Here is a 22,079-nt window from a genome sequence, read left to right as displayed (position 1 = left end):
GTCTTGCCTGGCTGCTTCCTGTGGCTGCTATCCTGTGCTGTCTCCCTCAGCCAGGGCCATGGAAGGGGAAGACCAGCCCTTGCATGCAGGTTCTGCCATTCCCACCCCTGGAAAAGTTTTTCCCACACAATGCTGGGCCTTTGCTGTTTTGTGAAGAGAGAGCAGCCCTGCTAGGACAGAGGGGCACAAACACATGCTGAAAACAAGCTTTTTTATTCAGACACTGCACAGACTAGTAACTTGCTTTCACTATTCACTATTTCACTGCAGAAACAGTGCCTCAGGACAGGAGAGGGTCTTGATTCCACATCCAGCTGCATCCCTGATGCAGGAGCATTGCGTGCTGAACAGTCAGCTTGGGTCCCTGCTGCTGGAAGAGCAGGAAAGTTCCTGCCAGATGCAGCATCATGAATGCTAGCTTGTTCCCTTTGGAGAACTGTAAAAACTGGAGTGAAACACCAAAACCAGGCTGGAGGCCCTAGCAAACTGTCCCTCCAACAAGGCCAGGGGTAGTTTTGCCTGTCTGCACAACTTGTCAGAACTTCTCCAGGCTCTGGCTTTTGGGCAAGTAGCAGCACAAAAAGACCATATGGAGACCTAAGGCACCTGCTGGAGCTGGCTGAAGAAGCTTCCCCTAAATCACTGGGGATTTCCCTGCACCTGTTCTGGATATATGCCAGGAATGGGCCAAGGCTGAAGGCCTTCACACAGCCCTGTCCCCTCCAGGGTGAGCACCATCCTTCGTATCACATCCCACAACCTCCACAGAGAAACCACCCGTGTCCACTTCAATGCTGTGGATGCTGAAGTTGCCCAGTCCCTAGAAAAAGAGAGTCACAGGTTGGGGCAGGAGCCAGGAAAGGACCCCTTCTCACCTCCAAAGTCCCAGAGAGGGCATTGGAACAACAAGCAGTCACACCCCGTGTGTGGTGGGGAGAGATGCTCCTCATGCTCTATATAAGGCTGCTGTAAGCTGCCTGCAACAGTGGGGGGCTCACAGCTCACCTCAGTGTTTGCCAGGATCTGGTGCAAAGCCTCTTTCTGCCGAGGGGCTTTGGTTAAGATGTAAAGGAAGCCGCCGCCGCCAGCCCCAGCCAAGCACTGCCCGTAGGCGTAGGGCCGGAGAGCGTCCATCAGGCGCCCGACGGCCAGCGGCTCGCAGCCCGGGGCCATGCACTTCTTCTGCTGCCAGTAGCAGTCCAGGCACTTGCCAAGGAGCAGCAGGTCACCTGCAGAGGAGGGAATATTGCAAATTACTTGTCTCTGTTTCTCACCCAAAGGGCAGAAACCTGCTCAGCCCAAGCTAAATTTTGCCTTCTCTTTTCCAGTCTCTCCCAGCTCTTCTGGCCAAGCAGGCAACCCCAGCCTTGTCACATTGCTATTTTTAATCCTCCACAGGGGGAGGATTTGCTTGCATTAATGCTCCAGCTTCCTCTCTGCAGCAGCCAAATAAACCCACTGCACTGACCAGGCATGGCCCCCAGCCCTGTCACCAATGGCACACTGCTAATCAATCATATTTAGCACGTCTAACCCCCTCTTCCTCAAAATCTTTGTTCAAGCCTGAATTTTGGGGTATTGCCTGGTGAGGGTGGGCTCAGGAGAGGATCTGAAGCTTCTGCAGCTGCAAGAGCCTGCACCCCAGCCTTTTTCCTCTCCAAGACTGCACAGCCTCTCCCTGGGAAAAGTTTGTGTTCGTTCAGCTGTTAAAAGGGCCAACCTGGCCTAGGGAAGGGGGCTCACACCTTGCCTCAAGGCCTGGGCACACTCCTCAGCATTGCTCACCAGCGCGTCAGCATTTTGCACGATGGAGGGCAGCCTGGCGTACCAGTTCCTCACCACATCCTGCAAGAGGCCAGAATGTCCCTGTCACTGTCCTCCTGGCTCTGGCAGCACCTGGGAGGATGGCCTTTGGGTGCCAGCTCCCTCTGGGGTGGCAAAGCTCTGCACAAGTGAAGGGGATGCCACCAAAGGCCACAGGGGGAGCAGAGGCCAGCCCGTGACACCCAGAGGCACACAGGCATTACCTGGAGTAGGTTGCGGGCCAGGCGAGTCTTCCCTGTGTACACCAGCAGCAGGTGATCGTTCAGAGTCTGGGTAAAACCATCAGGGACCAGGATCTGCTCCACTTCCACTCTGAGTGGCAGCTGGGCCTTCGACCTCCCGATTTTGATGCCAGGAATGAGCCCACCAACCTGGTCCTGCCAACCACCCCCTGCAGGGCAGAGGGTTATCAGTCACTGCTGGGACCCCCACCTTGTGGGTCAGCTGCTCCCCCAGGCCCTACCTGTTGTGAGCCTCTGCTCCAGGTGGAGCACAGCATGGATAAGGGACTCAGTGCTGGCAGCCTTCCCTGCTGCCCGGTACAGGGATGCCATCAGTGCTCCTGCCAGGATGCTGCTGGTGCCTGGAGGGAGCACAGGTGGGGCCAGGGCAGTGAGGCACTGTTGTGTCCCTGGGGGTTGGGGAGCAGCAAGGGGGATGCCCCATCCTGGCGCTGGCAGCAGAAGAAACTCCCAGGCACCAGTGAGGGACACCCAGCCCCTTCCTAGCAGACCTACCGAGGCCAGACCCATGGGGCAGCTTGGACCAGGTGTGCACCTCAAAGCCACCCCCAAAACTCTCCATCAGCTGGGCCCGCAAGGGTCTCTGTGAAGGGAACTGCACAACCTGGGTGCAGATAAAGGCAGCTTTGAGCAGGGCTCCTGAAAACAAGAAAGAAGTAAAGCTGATGCCTGCTGTACTACCTGCTCCCTCATCCCACTGGCCCCAAAAAGGGCCATCCTGGCACCAACAGGGCATCGCAGGTACAGAGCCAGGCTGGCAGGTGACCCCTCACCTGGTGCATGTGGCTGGCAGTAATCCTGTAAGTGCTCCAGCTCCCGGCACACCAGCTCTGCCACCACCTCACTCCGTGGCGTCCCGCTGAGGCTGACGAGGCGCAGCTCCGGCTGGACAATGCGCCGCACCCGAGCGCCGATGGGCCGGCACCCATCCACCAGCACTGCCACGTCCACCACGGCCCCCCCATGCTCGTAGGTGATGGGGGGTGTGTCACTCCAGCCACCTGCCAACTCTCACCATTAACCTCCCGGGGCACCCTTACTGCTGTTCCCCCAGCACCACAGCGGTGAGACAAGGATCATCTGACTCAGGGAATGTGCTCACCAGACAGGTCCAGGCGGGCTGGACACACCACCTGCACCCAGTGCCCCAAGGGTGGCAGCTCCACCTGCTCCACGGTGATGAACTGGCATGAGGACATCACTGCCTGCCGGATGAGGATCTGCTCGGCCCCCTCGTAATGCCGAGCTGCTCTCACCAGCAGAGCCGGCCTGGGATAAGAGAGATGCTGAGCCCACTGCCACATCTCCATGACAGCATCAGTGCCTGGAATGGGAATGGGGCAGCTTGCTCTTGCCAGCCCCAGCCTCACCGGCTCATCCACTTCTGCCGCTCAGCAGCCAGCTCCTGGACACCACCAGCGATGTCCCCGCTCTCCAGGCGCCCAAAAGCTGAGGCCCACTCCCTGTTGGCAGCAGGACCACTCCGCAAGCCCCCTTCCCCTTGTGCCATGCAGCCCAGGACCTCAGCAATACAGGCAAGAGCCCGTGCTGCAATACCAGCGTCGCTGGCCATGGAGGCAACTAGAAAATAAAATAAAAGGAGGCTGCAAAGCACAGCCAGGCTGCACTGTACCCCAACCAGCTTCTGCCATAAGCTATCCCCAGGAGAGAGGGACTTGAATGGCTTGCACCCACCCAGGCTTGTTGGTTGTCCTGCAGGTACACCCCTGCAATAGCAGGGGGGATCACTGAAGGCAGTGGGAGCACTGAACAGTCCTGATAATAAGAGACACAGCTCATGAGCCCAGCTCACCTTCATCCAGCGTGCTCAGCATGGCCTGGTGGTAGCCCTCATTGACAGCGCTGCGGGCAAGCGGCAGGAGGCTGCTGTCCTGGCGCCCCAGCAGCACCCGCCGCACCTTGCGCTGGCCCTGCAGGAAGAACAGGGCCTGGCGGGCACCCAGCTCAGCTTCTGTGTCCAGGCAGGGCAGCAGCTCCTGCCAGGACATACGCCAGGCCGTCCGCCAGCGCACCAGCTGCTCACTGGCCACCGTGGCCAGACCCAGCAGCCACAGCACATCCTCCAGCCCCAGCGCCTCGTGGGCGTGTAGCACCGGGAACAGCCGGGCACTGAGCAGGCAGCGGCTCCTCCGCGGCATCTCAGCATCCCAAAGGTCCCCTTCCCTAAAGGAGGGAGAAACCATCAGCACTGCCCTGGGGCTCGAGGACACCTTCCATGAGGGGAGCTGGAATGTGGGATGGGTTGGGGATGTCATGACATCTCAGGAGCTGGGTCTCCTGTCCCACTCTGACACATGGTACCTACCGTAGACCTGTCCGTTGGAAAAACTCAGCCCAGGGCACGTTCAGGTAGGTGGCTTTTTCCACAGGGCTCTGCAGGGACACAGAGGGGCTGATCACACTTTGGCTTTGCTGGGAGCCTTGTGCCATCTCACTGCCCCCGCACCTGCCAGTCATCAAGGCGGCCGGTGAGAGTGAACACGCGGCAGGGCAGGTCACGCAGCCGGACATGGTGGCCCTGCAGGACAATATCACGCAGGGGACAGCCCCGCAGGGCCGGTGAGGAGTCCACGTCGAGGCCCGAGAGGAGGCAGCCGGGACCGATCACCAGGGGACCCTGAGGAAGAAGCAACAGTGGCACAGCTGGCCCCCAAATCAGAGCCAAATCCTGACCTTGGAATGGGATAACTACCCCGAGAGACAAGCTTGTGCCAGCACAAGCCAGGTGGCAGGACGTAGTTTTGTCACAAGGCTGCAGAAACACAGACTACAGAAATTCAGGCCAGGCCACAGCCTGCAGGGCTCACAGCCATAACAGAGCCCCCAAAGGAGAGGGTCTGCCCTGGTTCCCAGCTCAGGACAGGTCAGAAGTGACAGCCTCAACCCCTTGTTTGCAGAGGGTGACAGCCACCAGGGTGCCCAGCACCAGCCAAAAGGCAGCCCCAAAGAGGAAGGGCACCCCAAATCTCACAGCTATGGTTCCACCATCCTAGGTAGCAACATGTCACCCTACTGCCCATTCTGTGCACTGGGAGCTGGGCATCACCCCCATCCTAGTCATGTACCTGGAGGTGACAGTGCTGGATGACACTGCCAGCTGCCAGCTGCACAGCTCCTTCCAGCAGGCAGTTGGTGACTGAAGAGCCATCCTCCAGGAGACAGGGCTGCTGCCAAGGGCACAGAGACAAGTGGGACCAGGGGCTGGGCACACAGCCCAGAGCAGCCCCCAAAAAACGCGCATGAGCAAGGCTGGGGATGGAAGGACGTACATCCACGTGGGAATGGGCTGTCTTGCAGAAGCGGAGGTGGCTGGCAGAGCTAGGCAGGAGAGTCAGGCTGCGGATGTGGTCGCTCGCAGAGGCAGTCATGTAGTCGTAGGATGCGTTGGGAATGCAGGCTGGGGGGGGACAGGAGAGCTTTCAGCACAGTGACAAAAAAAAAGTGGGTGTGTCTGACACTCGTGAGCCAGGCTGAACATCCCCAGTTGAAGGGGCAGCAGTGAAGACCTGGGGACCCACAGGTGTGGGGTGACACAGATGACTGTCAGACCCTGACCACCCCATCTCTACCCATGCAGGGAAGAGGGCCCAAGAATGGGTCACATCACATGCACTCACTGCAGCACCGAAACATAGAATGGTTGGGGTTGGAAGGGACCTTAAAGATCACCAGTTACAACTGCCTGGGCAGGGACACTCCACTAGAAGTGGGAAGGAAGCACTCACCCATGCTAAGAGGGAAGCCACGAAGAGCCGTCCACAGCACAGAGCGTGCATTCCTCACACTGGCATCACCACCACCCTTCACAAAATCCTCCTCTGTCATCCCCCCTGCCATGCACAGCACAATGTCGAAGAAGAGGGAGAGCTGGGGAGACAAGGGACTTGATGGGTTCAGCCATTCTGAACCCCACCCTGCTACTGGGTGCTCCCTCCCACTACCTCTCCCACCCAAATCTGGCAGTGCGAGGGCAAACAGACCCTACAGAGATGTCCAGCAGTGACACCTGTGTGGCAAAGGGTCCCGTCCCCCACAGAGGGGCTGTCACCTGGATGGGTGGTGCCCCCGAGTCCAGCCCCATGTAGGTGCAGGCATCCAGAGGAGGGATGACGTGGGTGGCCAGAAGCTGCTCGGCAGCATCCGAGGAGAAGAAAACAATCCCGCACACCTGCCAGGCACATCAGGGCTGAGGCTGCAGCCGTGGTGACACAAGGGACGGGGTGGCAGGGTCACCAATGCCCGAGTCTTGCCATACCAGTGGGACGGTGCCATCTGGCCCTGCACACTGCTGGATCTGGGCCTCTGTGCCTTTGTAGATGATGTCACACACCAGCCCCTAGGAGCAAAACCACCCAGTGAGCTCTTCAGGGAACCCAAGCCAAGCAGCCACAGCAGTGCTGAGACCTCAGCATCCAAGGGATCCAAGGACTGGGGATCCCTGCACCCCCAAGGGATGCCTCTTGAAGGGGGAGCTGCCCCAACCTGCTCATTGGTGAGGTAGACCCCATGGTTCCTGGCATATGGTGGGCTCCCGGGCACTGCGATCACTCGGACACCCTGGAAGCCGTTCCAGTTGATCCCTGGGGGGAGAGACAGACATCAGTGCCCACTGGAGCAGTACATGTACTCACACTGGCACAACTGCCTGAAAACATGGACCACAGCAGCAGAAGTGGCAGCAGCATCCAGCCTCAGCCACCTCACTGCAACCACAATGGATGCTCCCAGCCATGCGCAGGACAGAAATAGCTGAGCATCCTCATGGGAGCACAGCACGGGCTGAACCAGCTGTGCTGCTGGTTCACAGAACCCCAAAGCAGGTGCTGGAAGCAAAGGCTGGTATCCACTCACCTGGTGTTGAGGGCACGGTGAGGAGCATGTCGGTGCTGCAGACCCAGACGCCAGGTGGGGAGCCCACACAGAGCTGCCAAGAGAAGGACCGCGTGCCCAGGGATGGCAGGGAAGGAGCCCAGGAACCCAACACCATTTCCACCTTGCTGGGAGCCAAACCCATCCCCAGGGCCCCATCCCCGGGCTACACAGACCCGGTGTGTCATGGTCCCCAGCAGGCTGTCCAGGTTGCAGACCAGCGCTTCAGCTGGGGCGCCAGGCTCCTCAGCGGGCAGGCAGGTGAAGGCACGGCCACAGTCGTCGAAGGAGAAGTCACGGCCCTGGTGGGACGGAGAATATGGGGGATCACCCTGAGGGAGTGGATGCAATGAGAGGTCCCCATGCTGGGCTGCAAGTCGGCTCTCACCATGTGCAAGATGAGGATGCGGGCATCCCTCAGGACGTCAGCGGTCACCACCTGGGAGAGGACAGCAGGGAACAGTCAGTGGAGACAGGACGGGCACCCCCCCTCACTTCCAGCGTCCCCTCCTGACTTCCAGCCTCCCCAGACCCACCAGAGGCTGTCACCTCTCACCGTGCATCCGGCCCGGGCGCTGAGGTGCTCGGCCGCCACCAGCAAAGCGTTCAGGGTGGCACCGCCGCTGCCCAGGCGGGCCCAGGGGTCCTCCACGGCCAGGAGCAGCGCGGGGGGACGCGGGCCCAGCCCGCCCCGCAGCCGCCGCACCTCCAGCTCTGCCAAACGAGAGGCGGGCGGCGTTAAGAGCCGGTCCCGCCGCCGCGCGCAGGGAGGGAGAAGCGGCGCCCGCCCCGCCACTTGCCTCGCTGCAGGGCGGACACACCGCCATGGCCCCGGCGGCAGGTGAGGAGAACAGCGCTCCACTCCGCCGCCATAAGTACCTCCTCTGCCCCAGCCCGGCGCCGCGGGGTCTGCTGGGATGTTTAGTTCAAGTTCCTTAGCCCCTCCAGGGCGCTCTGCGCTGAAGGACTACAATTCCCAGCGTGCAGTGCGCGGCCGGGCAGGGACCCCTTAAAGGCACAGCGCACCCTCCTGCTGCTTCCCCCTTCGCCCTATCCCGGGGGGCTTGCAAAGGGGGAATGGGGGTTTGATGTTTTCTGCCCTCAGATGGGTTTCGGCGGCGGTGCGTACCCCTAAGCGCCCTGCGCCACCCCTGTCACGAGTCCGGCTCCTCGCAGCGTTCTCCGCAGAGAGAAGAGGTGCCCGGGCGGTGGGCGCTGGTGTCGGTTCCCGGTGGCTTGTCAGGGTGGGTGCCCGGCGGGAGCTGGGGTGCGATCGGGTGGGTGCTGGGGGGTGTCGATGCACTGGGGTGCGTCCCGGGGTGGGTGCCGGGGTGGGTACCAGAGAGGGTAGCGGGAGATGCCGGCGCACCGGGTGGATACCGGGATGGATAACGGGGGATGGCTACCGGGGTGCCGATGTTCGGAGATGCCGGTGCGCCGGGCGGGTACTGGGATGGTACCGAGCTGGGTATCGCATTGGGTACCGGGGGTGTTCAAGGGGCTGCCGATGTGCCGAGCGGGTACCGGGGTGAATCCTGGTGGCTGAGTACCGGGGATGCCGATGCTGGGCACCGGGCTGGGGGGTGCCGATGTGCCGAGGTGAGTCCCGGGCCGGGCACCGGGGTAGATTCCTGAAATGCCAGTGGGAGAGTGGGCGCAGGCGGCCCCGCTCGCCTCCTACAAGTCCCACAAGCCCCGTCGGGCGGCCCAGGACTACATCTCCCAGCCTGCCGGGCCCGTCCGCCCCCCCTTCCCCCCGCCCCGCGCGGCACGGCACGGCTCCGCACGGCGCGGAGGGCGGTGGCGGCGGGGCCCGGGTGAGCCCGGCGGCGGGGCCATGCCGGAGCTGAGCCAGGTACCGCGGCAGAGAGCGGGCCCGAGGCGGGGGGTGCGGGCACGGCCCGGCTCGGCTCGGGATGCCGGTCCCGGGGAGGCGCGGGGGTGGCGGGCGGCGGCGGCGGAGCCCACCCGGGAGCTGCCCCGCTGCTGCGGGCTGGTCCCGGTGCTGGCAGCTGGCCTCGGGGGGCACCCACACGGCATGCGTTGGGTTCATCCCCGGTGTGGTGGTCCCGGTTGCTGGTCCCGGGGCTGGGCGCAGGTCCCGGGGCTGGGAGGATCCTCCCGGGATGCAGTGGGTGCTGAACAGCCCTGGGATGTGCTGTCCCCTATCCGGGGTGCGGGTCCGGGTTCTGGGCGCTGCTCCCGGTGCAGGATGCTGGCTCCACCCGGGTTGCATTGGGTTCAGACCCAGGAGGTTCCGCTGGTCCGGAATGCTGGCCCGGGCCCTGCGGTGCTGTCCCCAGGGAGGATGTGCTGGCCCCAGCCGCGGTGTGCAGCTCGGGGAGCAGCTCCAGGTGCTGCTCGGGCAGGATGTGCTCGCTCGGGGAGGATGCTGGCCCTAGCAGGGGTGTCGGGGCTGGGGCTGATGGAGCTGCTCCCCTCCAGCCGTGTGCCCTGGGATCTTGAGGGCAGAGCCGGGGGACCAGGGTGGGAGGGCTGGCTGCGAGTGGCCCCAGTCCCCACCAGTGCCAGTGAGCAAGGTCCCTCAGCAGCAGTGTGACACATGGCTGCGTGACACACGGCATCCATTGCATGGGTAGTGGCAGCCAGGATTTCACAAACAGCCTGAGCGTCCCTGGGGACAGGGTAGAAAACTGTGTCACCGAGCAGGGGATGTCCTTTGCCTGCTTCTTTGTGTGTGTGGGGGCACTAACGCGGGCACTGGTGTGAGATCTTATCGGCGTGCCTGTCCCATTGTTTCAGGGTGTTTCCCTGGCTGAAGCACGGCTGCCACAGAGGAATTGATACCAGAGCCCCTATTTCAGGGCCTGGCGATTCAAGGGGTCCCCACATATGCCGGGGGATTAAGTGCTGCTGGCTCAGGGGGAAGGCAAGGTTTTGCTCAGGCTCCAGCTGCAGAGTCAGAGCACTTATTCCAAAGCTCCCAAATATTTTAAGAGAATAAGGGTTTCCCATGCCAGCAGGAAAATACTGGGGGGAGGATGGCACTTGGGCAGCATGCAAGCTCAGACTGGAGGAAGGGCCACGTCCCCGCCTGCTGCCAACAATCATAAACATGGCTGGGGGGAACCAAACCACACCAAACCCCAAAACTTGCTGAGCCTCCCTGCAGGGAGGTGTGTGGGCACTGAGCTGGTGAAGGCTGTTTTGCCCTGCATTATCTCGGGCTCTCCTTATCCTAGCCGTGAGCAGCCGCCCCGGCCACATCGTGGCCAAGGCGGTGAGCGCCAACGGGAAGTTCCTCAGCGCTTTGGGCTTGGTTTTCCCTTTCTTCCCTTTTCTTCCCTTCTGTCAGAAGCAAAAGTCGCAGCCTGACCGGGGAGGGTTGGGCTGGGGGTGCCTTGCCCGCCGCCCCCCCCCGGCGCGCGTGCCCGTCTGTCTGTCTGTCTGCCTGTCTGTCAGTCCCCATCTGGCAGCGACAGCGGCCCCGCTGCCGGCTGTGTGCGGCAGCTGCCTGTCCAAAGCGCTTCCCTCTCCTCCGAGGAGCTCATGGCGCTTCTTGGGAACGGCGGGGCGCGCTCCGCTCACCGCCCACGCCTCGCCGGCGCCGGCGGCAGGCAGGGAGAGCCCCGGCTACCGCATGCTGCGGGAACGCTTGAATTTTCCTGCCCAAACAAGCTCCAAACAGCCGCTTTTTGGGGAAAGGCTCCGATGGCACTGAGGGCTCGGTGGTTTTGCTGCGGGCTCTCGGCACGCCGGATGCCGCCCAGTTTGGCACGCCGAGGTCCCGGCAGCTCGATGACTTTCATCTCTTCCCGTTGCATTTAATTTTTGCACGATTGCAAGCTGCTAATTGCTCTCCAGTGGCTTGGCCGGCTTCAATGCTTCTTCATGAGCCAGGATTTATCAGAGCCCGCCTGACCCCGCGGGGAGGGGATGTGATGGGAGAGGCTGGGAACCTCCTCTCCCTGCCCTGCTGGGCTCTGCGCTGGGCTCCGGGGTATCTCTCGGCTTTGCCACTGGCATCTCCCAAAAGCTTTTTTTCTGGAAAGTGCAAGTGATTTGGGTCCCAGCTCCAAAGCAAAGTTCTCAAAGATACCCCCAAAACTGCACATGGATGAGTGGTGGATGCATATAAAAATTTATATATATATGTGTGTGTGTGTATGTGTATGTGTGTGTGTGTGTGTGATGTATAGATTTTTTTTTTCTTACGGGATGGAAAAAAGTTCAGGGTTTGAGCTCTAAAATAACACCCTCAACAGTTGCTCTTGGGAAACCAGAACAAGCTGCAGTCACTTTGCTCCGAGTGCAACCGTGTCCCCAGCAAAGGACTTTTGATCTGCAGCAGTAATTGGGCTAATTAGGAAGCTGCAAATGCTCCCCCTTCTCCCCAGGTGTCTGAGCAGAGCCCCAGCTAGTGGAGAGAAGTCAAGGGCTCTTGCCAGTGGAACTGCTCTAATTTTACATTTAATGGGAGTTCTTGGCTGTAACTGGGCTGTGCTGGGATTGATGCCCTCCGGCCTGGGGAGCCTTTCGTAACTTCCTTGCAGTGAAATCTCATAGGTGCAATTTCCCTAACGCGTTCAATGTCCTCTCAGTGCTGCCCGCAGGCGGAGCAAACCAGGGTGGCTTTATGGGGCCACCCGCAGCGTGTGCCGAGGTTGCAGTTCTCAGTTTGGGTTGCTCCCCAGGGGAGAGAGGGCGGCTGTGGGTACAGCACTCATCGACCAGCCCTCGAAAGCCAAAGGAGAACCTTTGGTTTTCCACCGCCTCCGATCCTCGGTGCAGCTGAGATCCAGGAAGGAAGACAGGAAAAGTGCAGGGGGGCCCCAGCTCGCCTTCCCCGGGCACAGGACCGCAGCGACAGCGGCGCCTCCTGCTGCAGCATCCGCCTGTCCTGCACTCCGGCACGTATTTTCCTGGTGAGGCATCAGGCATGAACCTAACTGGTCCAGGCTGGTAAAAAACAGCAGCAGTGGTGGAGGGGAAGTGGTTCCTTCCCAGCCGGTGGGGAGGCTCGGGGTGCTGCTGGCAGCTCCGGATGCTGGTGGTGAAAGGAGAGCAGGGGCCCTGCCCTTCCTGGGGAGTGTGTCTGCCTGCGGTGTGAGCACATCTTCACAGGCAGCTGAGGCTGCAGGGAGACTGGTTCAGGGGTGTCTGTGGGGTGCAGCCCTGCTGTAGCAGACAGGAAGGGATACGGTGACCAGGCAGACCCTGCTGACCCCAGCCTGCAGCTGTGGGAGGGTGAGACAGAAATGTGGCCAGCAGTGGGGAGCTGGCTCCCCATGGGACCAGATGGCTTTGCACAGGGAGCTGGGGCAAGGGTGGGAGAGAGAAGTAGGCAGTGGTGGGTGGCAAGCCTCGGACTCTGCCTCCTCTCTTCTGCTGGGTTGGTTGGCCAAACCTGGCTCCTTGGTGGGACTCAGCTTGGTGGCACCTGGTGTGGTGATGTTTGACCCGGGGTTCAGTGGTACCCAGCTGTGTGGTACCTGAGATGCTGGTACTTGAGTTGGTGCAAACTGAGGCAGCTGGTGAAAACTGGGGGTTCTGGGGTGGGTGCTTGAGGTGCAGAGCAGCTGGGCTGTCTCTGCCTCTCAGTTCCACAGGCATTCAGGATTAGGGAGGAGAATCCCACTCCCCTCCCTGTCTGTCCTGCCTCAAGGAGGGAGCTGCTGCTTCTGGCACAGGGAACTGAGTGTGACAAGGCCGTGCTGTGAGCATGGCCTTGGGCTTGTCAACACCCCTGGAGTGCAGGGTCCCTTGTTCCCCCTGGGGAGACCCAGAATGGCTGGCAGAGGGTAGGGGAAATGGCACTGGAGAATGCTCAGGGACATCAGCCACACAGGCTGGTACATGTGGCTGGGTGGTCCCAATGGGAGCTGCAGGGACAGGCATCTGCCTTGGCTACTTCTGCCAGTGTGAGTTTTGGGAGGAGAGTGCCCACCCAGCATTGTTCCATTGAGCAGCACAGGGTGCTCAGGCTGGTGCAGTTCCTTGAGGGTCACACTGTGGTTGAGCCAAGGGGCTTGGGATGCTATTGGACCTGTCCCTGCAGGCCCATCTACCAGCAAGGGTGGGAGCATTCCATTCCATTCCATTCCATTCCATTCCATTCCATTCCATTCCATTCCATTCCATTCCATTCCATTCTGTTTTCCCACTTCTGGCACTCCCCTGTGCCCCTAAATCCCATAGGAAACGGCCTCAGTGCGGCTGGCTCCATCTCAGCTCTGTGGTGGAGATTTGGCCTCCATGCTTTTTCCTGGCCCTATCCCAGTGCTCAGTGGATGAGCCCGAAATAACCCCTCTGGAGGCCAGAGACAAGGAAAGGCTGGAATTGCTGCCATTGGCAGCCAGGGGTGCGAGTAGGGTTTAAAACGTGGGAAACCCAATTAACTTGGCTCCATTAGCTGATTGAGCTGGCTGATAGGAGTATGATTAATTAAAAGGATGAAGAATTAGTTACCAAGTCCTCGTTGCTGTAAGGATGTGGTGATAGCTTAATGCATGAAATTGGCTTCTTCTCTTCATACCTCTTGCTTGTCTACTGCTGGCCATCAGTTCTTCATGGCATCACCCCATGGCAGGGAGAAACGTCCTTGTGCCAACACCAGGTCTGCTCCCTGCTCCCTCTCCCATCCAGCTTCCAGGGAGGAAAAAAACTTCAAGGGGAAAAAAGTAGGAAATAACCTTCTTAATTAACTGCACTTTTGTCGCCAAGCCTTGCTTTGGCTTTGGAAGGCCAGTGATGCAGAGGGACAGGCTATCGTCCCTTCCCGCGCTGCCCCCGGCAGATTCCCGCTCGCTGTTCCAAGCTAACGCGAGCTGACGGCCCCACGGAGGCAAGCGGCTCCTCGGCACCCTGCCCGGGGGCTGCAACCTCTGGCAGTGCTTGGGCCATGGGCAAAAAGAAATTGGAATGGTTTTATGACTTTTTGTAGTAATCCTGCTCACTGAATTTGTGCCTGAAACAAGGACAGGTCACCACTCGCTGTTTCTGTCTGGCATTGAAGGAGGTGGGAGAGGACTTGACTCAGATATGCTCCTTCCCTGCCAAAAAAACCCAACCCTAATTCTCAGGTTTTCCACCCATGACAGAGATGCCAGTCCAGTCCAAGGGGGCCCTGTGTGCTTCCCCCTCCTCCACCTGCAGGAGCCATGCACTGCTCTTACACCCAGTCAGTGGTTTGGTGGTGGCAGAAGTGATGTCTCTGCACAGGGATCATGGGATGAGTAGCACCTGGCCATGCGGGGTGGCATTTCCCAAAGACTCCTGGGAGAATTTTCAGAGCATTCATCCCTGGGAAGAGCATGTGAGCATGAGCCAGTGCAGACAATGCTCCTGCTCCTGCACTGCAGCCAGTGCAGACAATGCTGCCACTGCTCCTCCACTCCCCTTCTCTCCCTGCCCCAAACACGGTGACATCCCATCTCCCAGTGATGGCTCCTTCCTTTGCCCACCCTGCCATTTACTGGCATGGAAATTCATGCCAACAACCCCATTATATCTTAGAAATGATCAAACAGAGCCAAGGAGACCTAAAGATGCTGAGTGGGGATGTATCTATGGTGTTTTGTCTGACAGAGAAGGGGCAGGCATCCTCCAGGCCCTGGGGCTGTCGGTCACATCGCTCCAGCATTCATCCTGAAATGAAAGATTATATGATTGGAAAAAAACATCCACCTGTAAAAGCAGCAGAGCAATTTGCCAGGACCTTTTAATAGCCTCGCTTCATTATCTCCTGCAATCAAAAAGAAACTTGTGTTTAATGAGTACATGGTCCTCAGGAGGCAATTTAGGATCCTGGGGATGAATTTAGGAATGGAAGGGTATTTAGTGGCATCGATGAGTTGCCAAGCTTGCTCACCACAGAAGAAATCCTGAAATCCCTTATTATTTTAAGAAGGAAACATCCAAATCTGGTGCAAAAAGCTCCTGCAAGTGGGGTTTTATTTGTGGAGGCGGATTGCATTAGGATTGGGCAGGGAGGGCATGGATGTTGCTGGGGAATGTTTATATGTGTGGGTGCCCTGTCCCTGCTGGGGGCTGTAAGGACCAGTGCAGATGGAAATAGCTGCCAGCTCCTGCTAGGAAAATGATGACTCAAACCAGCCGCTGGGATTTAAGGCTTCTTTAACCGCACAAGAGCTGGGCTGGAGGGCAGTTTTTACCCCCCCGCTGGGGTCGGGGGCAGCTCCAGGAGGCCCCAGGATGGGGGCCGTACAAAATGTGCTCCAGATGGTGTCAGGGCTGGGATGCATCACACAGGACCAGGCCGGGCTGGGGAGCCGGAAAGGGATCCCCCCCCTTTCACCAGGAACAAAAATAACACAAGCACGTGATCGCTCATTTCCTTTAGCCTTTAAAAAGCCCCGTGGGATGGTAAGCAGCGGGAGCAGGGGGGGCATCAGCCCATCCTGCTTGGTGGCCCTGCCGTGTTGTAGCTGAAGAAAGCCCCAAAATTGCCTTTTACCTACGAATCTTTCCAGCGTTTTGCATCTGGGGGGCGGGGAATGTTATAGCTTTTTACTGGCTTTATCCCAAACTCCCTAAATGCAAAAACCCTCTGTTTAACAACCACCCTGCTTTTTCTGCTGGCAGCAGCCCAAGGAAACTGATTGCAGTCACTGCTGGCCATGCGTGTGTCATGTAGGCGTGTTAAAATTCCCTGCCAGAGCCCAGGAAAACACCTGAACCGGGATGTGCCTTCGGTTTTTGGCTCTTTCCTTTAAAGACTGTCCCCACTTGAACAAATATTTGACAGGGGGTTAATGGTTTGGGCAGGAGGTGTCCGTGCCTGGCAGTGCAATGGGCTGGGGGAGCCTTTGGGGTCCATGTTCTCCTCCCATCCCAGCAAGGAGGTTTTTGGGGCTTAGCAGTCTGTTCCTGGAAAGCAAGCCAGCGTCTTCCAGGAGATGTTTTTTCCTAGGGAAGAAGCATCGTGGTGCCTGCCAGCTTCTAATTACTGCTGCCGGCTTCGGCACTGGCGTAATTGGGGCCAGGGCTGAGCTGTGGAGGTGATGCCTCTGCAGGGTTTTGCCTTGGGGAAGGGTCACCTCCTCCCTAAAAAGCCCTGGAGGGGAGGTCATGTCTCCAAACCCCTGGGATTCTGGATCCTGCTCCAGCTCAGTGACTGGGTTAAAAGGGGATTTTCAGCCTTTTTTTTTTTTTTATTATTTGGCCAAGGTCTGGCTTTGCCGACCGCTCTGCTCGGGGGCCTTGGCCGCTCCTCCCGCCTCTTCCCGGGCGCAGGCGCCAGCACCTCTGCCCTGGCTATTTTTACCCTCCAGGATCACGAGCGAGCGAGCGAGTGACCTTCCCCAAGGGACACTGCCACTCTGGGGGGACAGTCCCAGCGTCCGTCCCTGGGGTGCCCGTCAGGCCGCGGAGCGGCTGTTTCCCGGCTGTTTCCCGGCTGTTTTCGGGCTGTTTCCGGGCTGTTTCCGGGCTCTTTCTCGGCTCTTTCCCGGCTGTTTCCCGGCTCTTTCCCGGCTGTCTCGGCGGCGGCGGCAGCCGGCGAGGAGGCTTTGGAGGGGCTGCTTATGGCGTGATGGAGAAGGAGAATTTAGCCTACAGAAAGGAGCCGCTTGTTCGGCTCCGGAGGCGAGTTCATGGCTGAGCCTTTGTCTGGCAGAGACAGGGAGGGCACAGTCCGGGAGCTGCTGCGAGTTCCCCAGGCGCGGGTAGCGATGCCTGCATCTCAGCTCCCTGCGTACCCTGCACCTGCTTGTCCCCTTCGGGTACGGCTCGCACCCTACAGCCCCGTGCTTGTGACGGGCTGGGAGGCATTTTGGGGCGTTCAGTGGGGAATAAAGTCCTCAGCCCCCAGCACCCTCCGCCTGCTCAGCGCAGCCCCTCTCTGCTGTCTGTATCGCCACCCCTTGACCCGCCGTCCCCTTCTTCCCGCTCCAGGCCGGTGTCGCGGTGGCCGTGTTCCCGAGCCAGGCGTGCCAGCGGATCAGCTAAATCTCGGGGATGATGAGCACCGTCGCAGCTGAGCGCCAGCCGGGGCCGGGACCCGGAGGAGCCGCCGGGACGCGGTGCCGCGGCTGAGGCCGGCGCGCCGAGCTGTGCCGGACCCCTCCGCCGATGCTCCCTGCCTGGCACGCGGAGCCACCGGGGGCCCTCGCCGCGGCCGGACAACGCGGATGGAAAGCTGCAGCCCAGCAGGTAGGAGCCCGGTGCGGTGGGTCCTGGGAGGCTCTACATTCCCCTCCCCACACCGCCACCGCAGGGAGTTACAGCGCTCGTTCCTGCAGGGAGCCTCGCTGGCCGGCTGACGCCCTCCCGCGCCCTATGCCCGCGCCCTATGCCGGAGCGGGCGCCGTCCCCGGCTCAGCCACCCGACGACCATGAAGTGCTCGTTGCGCTTCTGCTTCCTCTCGACCGCCTTCCTGCTCGTCTTCGTCATGTCCCTCCTCTTCACCTACTCCCACCACAGCATCGCCTACCTGGACCCCGGCGGGCTGGGCGGCATCCACCGCGTGAAGCTGGTGCCCGGCTATGCCGGGATGCAGCGGCTCAGCAAAGGGGGGCCGTACCCCCGGGGCTGCTCCTGCCGCCGCTGCCCGGCCGAGGAGCCCGGAGCCACCGACTGGTTTGATGGGCGCTATGACGGCACCGTGTCCCCAGTGTGGACCAAGGAGAACATGGACCTACCGCCCGACGTCCAGAGGTGGTGGATGGTGAGTGCAGGGACGAGAGTGCCATGATGTACTCTGGCACGGGGGCACAGATTCCTCCTCCACCAAGGAGGGGGCGCTGGCTGATTCCTCCCTGCCCCCCTTCCCTCCTTACAGATGCTGCAGCCCCAGTTCAAGTCCCACAACACCCACGAGGTCCTGAGCAAGCTCTTCCAGATCGTGCCAGGCGAGGATCCCTACCGCTCCCGTGACCCACGCCGCTGCCGCCGCTGCGCCGTGGTTGGCAACTCAGGCAACCTACGCGGCTCTGGTTACGGACCGGAAATCGACGGGCACGACTTCGTGATGCGGTGAGGGCCAGAGAGCACTGCCAGGGACCTGCCCACCTGGGCAGCACAGAGACATGGGGTGATGCTGGCACCACCAGGTGCTGGGATGAGTGGGAGTGAGTCCAGCCTTGCCCTCTCCCCTGGCCGAGAAGCTGCTGTCTGGCAGCATTCAACAGCTCGTGGGGATCACCCGTATCATCTGCAAGGCACGGGGCATTGGGACGGTGGTGTCATCCTCCCTGCTCTCTCCCCAGGATGAACCAGGCCCCCACGGTGGGCTTTGAGGGCGATGTGGGTGGTCGGACCACACACCACTTCATGTATCCCGAGAGTGCCAAGAACCTGCCCGCCAATGTCAGCTTTGTGCTCGTGCCCTTCAAAACCCTGGACCTGCTCTGGATCGCCAGTGCCCTCTCCACCGGCCAGATCAGGTTGTAAGTACCCAGTGGGCAGTGGCAGCACCAGGCTGGTGGCTCACCTAGCTCGAGGACAGCTCCCCTGCCAGCAGTGGGGATTCATTTGTTCCTACCTCCAAGAGCCCCCCTTGGCAACTCAGGCTTGAGTTGGGGGCATGGGACCCCCAAGAACTCACCTGCCTCTCCGCTCTTTTCCCAGCACATACGCACCTGTGAAGCCTTTTCTGCGTGTGGACAAAGAAAAGGTACGTGGGGCTCATCCCTATCACTGCCAGGAGCATCTGTATGGCCATGATGTCACCACATCATTCCCCAGGGTTCCCAGGGCTCCTTCACGGGGTGCTGGTGCCAAAGGGAGCATGGCTGGGGCTCCTGTGCTGACCCTGGTCTATCCTCCCAGGTGCAGATCTACAATCCTGCCTTCTTCAAGTACATCCACGACCGCTGGACGGAACACCACGGGCGCTACCCCTCCACTGGCATGCTGGTGCTCTTCTTTGCCCTCCATGTCTGCGATGAGGTGGGTGGTGTCTCCTTCAGCTCCTGGCTGGCATGGAGTGGGTTTGCTGAGGTCCTGAACCTTGCAGGGTTAAGGAAGGAGGTGGATTCTTTGGGTCAAACTGCAGCAGTTACTATGGTTGCCTGACACCACAGTGATGGGCACTCTTGAGGGGTGAGAAGGCTGTGCAGAAGGATGGGCACCTTTGAAAATCACCCCAGCAGTGCAGGGGTTGCTGAGACAAGTGTATCCCAGCCTGCTGGGGGGTTCTGGCTCATTCCCTCCCTTGCTACGGCAGGTGAACGTCTTTGGGTTCGGTGCTGACAGCCGAGGGAACTGGCACCACTACTGGGAGAACAACCGCTACGCCGGGGAGTTCAGGAAGACGGGGGTGCACGATGCTGACTTCGAGGCACACATCATCGACATGCTGGCCAAAACCAGCAAGATCGAGGTTTACCGGGGAAACTGAGGGCTGAGTCTCTGGCTCCCTGCTCCAGCAAGTCCTGCTGCCTGCAGGGGCAGAGGGTGAGGGTCTCCCTGGTGGCCTCAGGCAAGGAGCACGTATGGGCAGCACAGTTCCGCAGTGCTGACACAGCCACCGTGGTGGTATTTGGTGCCTCCAGCAGCCAATCAGGTACAGAGCTAAAGGAGACTTTTTGCTTTTTTTTTAATTATTATTATTATTATTATGAAACCCAGCTGAGAAAGGATTTATAAACACAATCAGCGACTGACCAGGCGGCAGGGGTGGCCGCCTTGCATCTCTCTACAGTCAAACCAAATGCTGCTCTTTTTAAAAGAAGACAACCCCCCCGCCCCGAAGCTGCGTGACTTTGGGGAGCCCCTCGAGCATCGCGTCCAGGCCGAGGGGGCTGAGGGAGCTGTGGCGGCTGCGCAGCCTCACCAGTGGAACCAGCTGCTTGTTTTTTCCTTTATTTTGGTATTTTTGTTTTACCCGCCTTGGGGCACCCGATGCCGTCGTTTCTCCAGGGAAGGCTCCTGGCACAGAGGCAGGTCCCAGCACGTGGACCCATGGTGGGGAGCCAGAAGCTTCAGGAAGCCGACCATTGCTGATACTCTGCTGCAGGCCAGCAACTGCTGGCACAACTGTGCAGGGAGGAATCTCAACTTTGGGGTGCAGCATCCCTGCTCTTCTGCCTGAGGACTGGGGAAGGGTAGGGCAGATTTCAGGAATGACCAAACAGGAGGCAGCTAAGAAACCTACATGAGCGGCAGCCTGGTCACTCTGGCTGAGCTCTGCGAGCAGCTGTAGGATGCTCAAGGGGTTGTGGGATGCAGGAGGGTCAAGGAGACAGGATTTCCTTTGCTTACAAGCTGGGAAGAAACAGATCAGAGATTAGTGGGTGAGTGAACTGTGCTTTTGCTTTTGTGTTGCTCTAAACAGCTCTAGTGAGAAGCTGAAATCCCAAAGTCTTTGCTCCTTTTGCCAGAGTGGTGCTTGGTTTACACCAGTCTGGTACAGCCCGTGCCCTCAGGGCTTCCTGGGCTGGACAGGTAGCCTATGACATGGGATGGGGAGATGCTGAAGGAAACTGCCTCCCCAGAGGTGTCATTAAAACCACTTTCTTCAGGTCAATCAGGTGAGTTTTTTCTTTTAGGAGATGCTGAAAAGCTCAAGAAAAAGGCAACCATGGAAAAAGACCCCCGGAGAGGGACCCTCTGCCTGTACAGCCAGTGCTGAGACTGGAGCAGGGGCTGTGGGGCAGTGCCCATCTGGGGAAGCTCTGCCCATGCTGCCTTGCTGGTTGCAATAGTTAATTTGAGGAACAATCACTGTAGGGTTTTTTGGGTTTGGAGATTTTTTTTGCCCTTTTGTATCTGGCTTTTCTGTAGCAGCCTCTTCCTGTTTCTCTACTTTGCTTTGGTCATTTTTCAGGGTTGTTTTTTTTTTTTTGAGGTTTTTCTTCAATTGTAAAACACGAGGGTGTGAGTTGGTCACCTGGAGCAGGGCAAGTCAGCAGCCCCCGGGCTGGGGAAATTCAGCTTTTCTGTCCACAGGGATTTAAACTCCTGAGTTTTGGGGTGGGTTTTGGTCTGTAGAAGTGGGGCCGCCCTGGTGCAGGCAGCCCTGAGCCACAGGACACAGGCTGCTGCAAGCACTGCTCTCCACCTTCCTGGGTGTTTTTTGCCGATTTTTTGTTTTGTGGGTTTTTTTTACGGGGAAGAAAATTAAAAACCACAAAACCACGAGCAACAATGAGTGCCTTGACCATCTCCCATTGGTGACGCCTGGCTGTACCTGCGCTGGGGACAGGGACGTGGCCGATGTATCTGGCAGTTGTACCCACTTCCTTCCTCGCACCACACTGGATCTTAGCTGGGAACTGCTGCTGGGAGAGAGGGACGCATCCAGGCCACCACGCTGGTGGCTAGAAAGGCTAAATCCAGTGTGGCTGGCCAAATCCAGTCCAGCCAGATGAGGCTGGACCAGCTCCTGTTGCAGCTGAGCAGGGCCAGGCCTGACAATCACAGGGTGAGCGGAGACGCTGGGTACCAAACCCAGGTAACCAAACCCTCTGGCAGCACACCACTGGCATCCAGCGTCAGGCGCGCTTGCGGCTCCTGGCTGCCCTGACAGTATTTTTTTTTGCTAACTTCCTTCCCCTACTCCCCTTTTCTCTGTTGTTTTAATTATTATTATATTATTATTTTTTATTTAAGCTGTCCCACTAGGACTCGCGACCACTCGTGTCTCCCTGGCAGGGCGGCCGCAGGCAGGCGCGTGCTGCACGGCCGGCGCACCACTGTACTGTACATAGAGGAGCTGTAGGCACAGGCTACGGGCAGGGGGGCAGGCAGGGAGGAGGTGCCCGGGCTGGCCCACCTGGCAGAGGTTGTCTGCATCACACAGTACCTGATCCGAGCACCTCCTGCCCCACTGGGAGAGGGAGAGACCAGTGCTCCGAGCTAGGGCTAGGAGCAGGCGGGCAGCTTGGCCCGTAGCCTCTGTGTACATGGGTACTTCTGCACACAACTGTCTTAAACCAACTGGTTTTTTTTAAGTCAATAAAAATCATGCATCAAATCTACTTGGTGGTTTTCTTCTGATAGCCCCGTCTACTGTGCCTTTGCCTGCACCCAAACCTGGGCATTGGTGGGGTCAGGAGAGGAGGGAAAGGGAATGAGAGGGTTGCTGGGCCCAGAAGATGCTCTGCTCTCCCCTCCTCTCCTGGGCCAGGCACCAGCCCCCAGGTGTGATTAACATCCCCTCACTAGGGCAGGAGTAGAACCTGGCCCTGTGCCAGCC

The 22,079-nt window shown here is 59.4% G+C and overlaps 2 protein-coding genes across 9 annotated transcripts; one reads left to right on the top strand and one right to left on the bottom strand.

Annotated features, from left to right (window-relative positions):
* Positions 1-194: 194 nt before the first annotated feature.
* On the bottom strand, positions 195-7,887 carry FCSK (fucose kinase). Of its 7 annotated transcripts, none has more exons than XR_011003421.1 (23): positions 7,757-7,887; positions 7,513-7,670; positions 7,345-7,395; positions 7,133-7,258; positions 6,939-7,011; positions 6,570-6,667; positions 6,343-6,423; positions 6,136-6,255; positions 5,813-5,954; positions 5,357-5,484; positions 5,153-5,254; positions 4,534-4,704; positions 4,393-4,460; positions 3,880-4,250; positions 3,437-3,647; positions 3,169-3,335; positions 2,840-3,067; positions 2,562-2,705; positions 2,288-2,407; positions 2,028-2,215; positions 1,786-1,845; positions 1,006-1,229; positions 195-820 (listed from the first exon to the last, which is right to left on the bottom strand). XR_011003421.1 is itself a non-coding variant. In XM_068202852.1 (23 exons), exons 1-23 carry the CDS (start codon positions 7,827-7,829, stop codon positions 704-706), a joined length of 3,261 nt encoding a protein of 1,086 aa, XP_068058953.1. In that variant the 5' UTR covers positions 7,830-7,887; the 3' UTR covers positions 195-703. The 7 variants fall into 7 exon arrangements, 5 of the variants coding, with proteins under 5 accessions (XP_068058953.1, XP_068058954.1, XP_068058955.1 ...); XM_068202852.1 differs by having other exon boundaries at positions 1,746-1,845; XM_068202853.1 differs by having other exon boundaries at positions 1,746-1,845; positions 5,153-5,251.
* Positions 7,888-8,684: 797 nt separating this feature from the next.
* ST3GAL2 (ST3 beta-galactoside alpha-2,3-sialyltransferase 2) lies at positions 8,685-21,861 on the top strand. Of its 2 annotated transcripts, none has more exons than XM_068202862.1 (8): positions 8,685-8,811; positions 16,834-17,091; positions 17,363-17,606; positions 17,721-17,914; positions 18,148-18,327; positions 18,509-18,554; positions 18,710-18,829; positions 19,107-21,861. In XM_068202862.1, exons 3-8 carry the CDS (start codon positions 17,433-17,435, stop codon positions 19,278-19,280), a joined length of 888 nt encoding a protein of 295 aa, XP_068058963.1. In that variant the 5' UTR covers positions 8,685-8,811; positions 16,834-17,091; positions 17,363-17,432; the 3' UTR covers positions 19,281-21,861. The 2 variants fall into 2 exon arrangements, with proteins under 2 accessions (XP_068058963.1, XP_068058962.1); XM_068202861.1 differs by having other exon boundaries at positions 17,181-17,606.
* Positions 21,862-22,079: the final 218 nt, after the last annotated feature.

The sequence above is a fragment of the Anomalospiza imberbis genome, chromosome 12 (genome assembly GCF_031753505.1).
Source record: "Anomalospiza imberbis isolate Cuckoo-Finch-1a 21T00152 chromosome 12, ASM3175350v1, whole genome shotgun sequence".
In the NCBI taxonomy this organism is placed as follows: Eukaryota; Metazoa; Chordata; class Aves; order Passeriformes; family Viduidae; genus Anomalospiza; species Anomalospiza imberbis.
This window is presented reverse-complemented; position numbering and strand designations above follow the sequence as displayed.

Excerpts from the sequence above, each read along its gene's own strand:
- ST3GAL2 (XM_068202861.1), top strand. The coding sequence starts at position 17,274 with ATGAAGTGCTCGTTGCGCTTCTGCTTCCTCTCGACCGCCTTCCTGCTC. Across the intron at positions 17,915-18,147 it reads GGGCACGACTTCGTGATGCG|GATGAACCAGGCCCCCACGG; the intron begins GTGAGGGCCAGA and ends CTCTCTCCCCAG. Across the intron at positions 18,830-19,106 it reads CCCTCCATGTCTGCGATGAG|GTGAACGTCTTTGGGTTCGG; the intron begins GTGGGTGGTGTC and ends TTGCTACGGCAG.
- FCSK (XM_068202852.1), bottom strand. The coding sequence starts at position 7,829 with ATGGCGGCGGAGTGGAGCGCTGTTCTCCTCACCTGCCGCCGGGGCCAT. Across the intron at positions 6,668-6,938 it reads CACCGTGCCCTCAACACCAG|GGATCAACTGGAACGGCTTC; the intron begins GTGAGTGGATAC and ends CTCTCCCCCCAG. Across the intron at positions 3,336-3,436 it reads CGGCAGAAGTGGATGAGCCG|GCCGGCTCTGCTGGTGAGAG; the intron begins GTGAGGCTGGGG and ends CTCTTATCCCAG.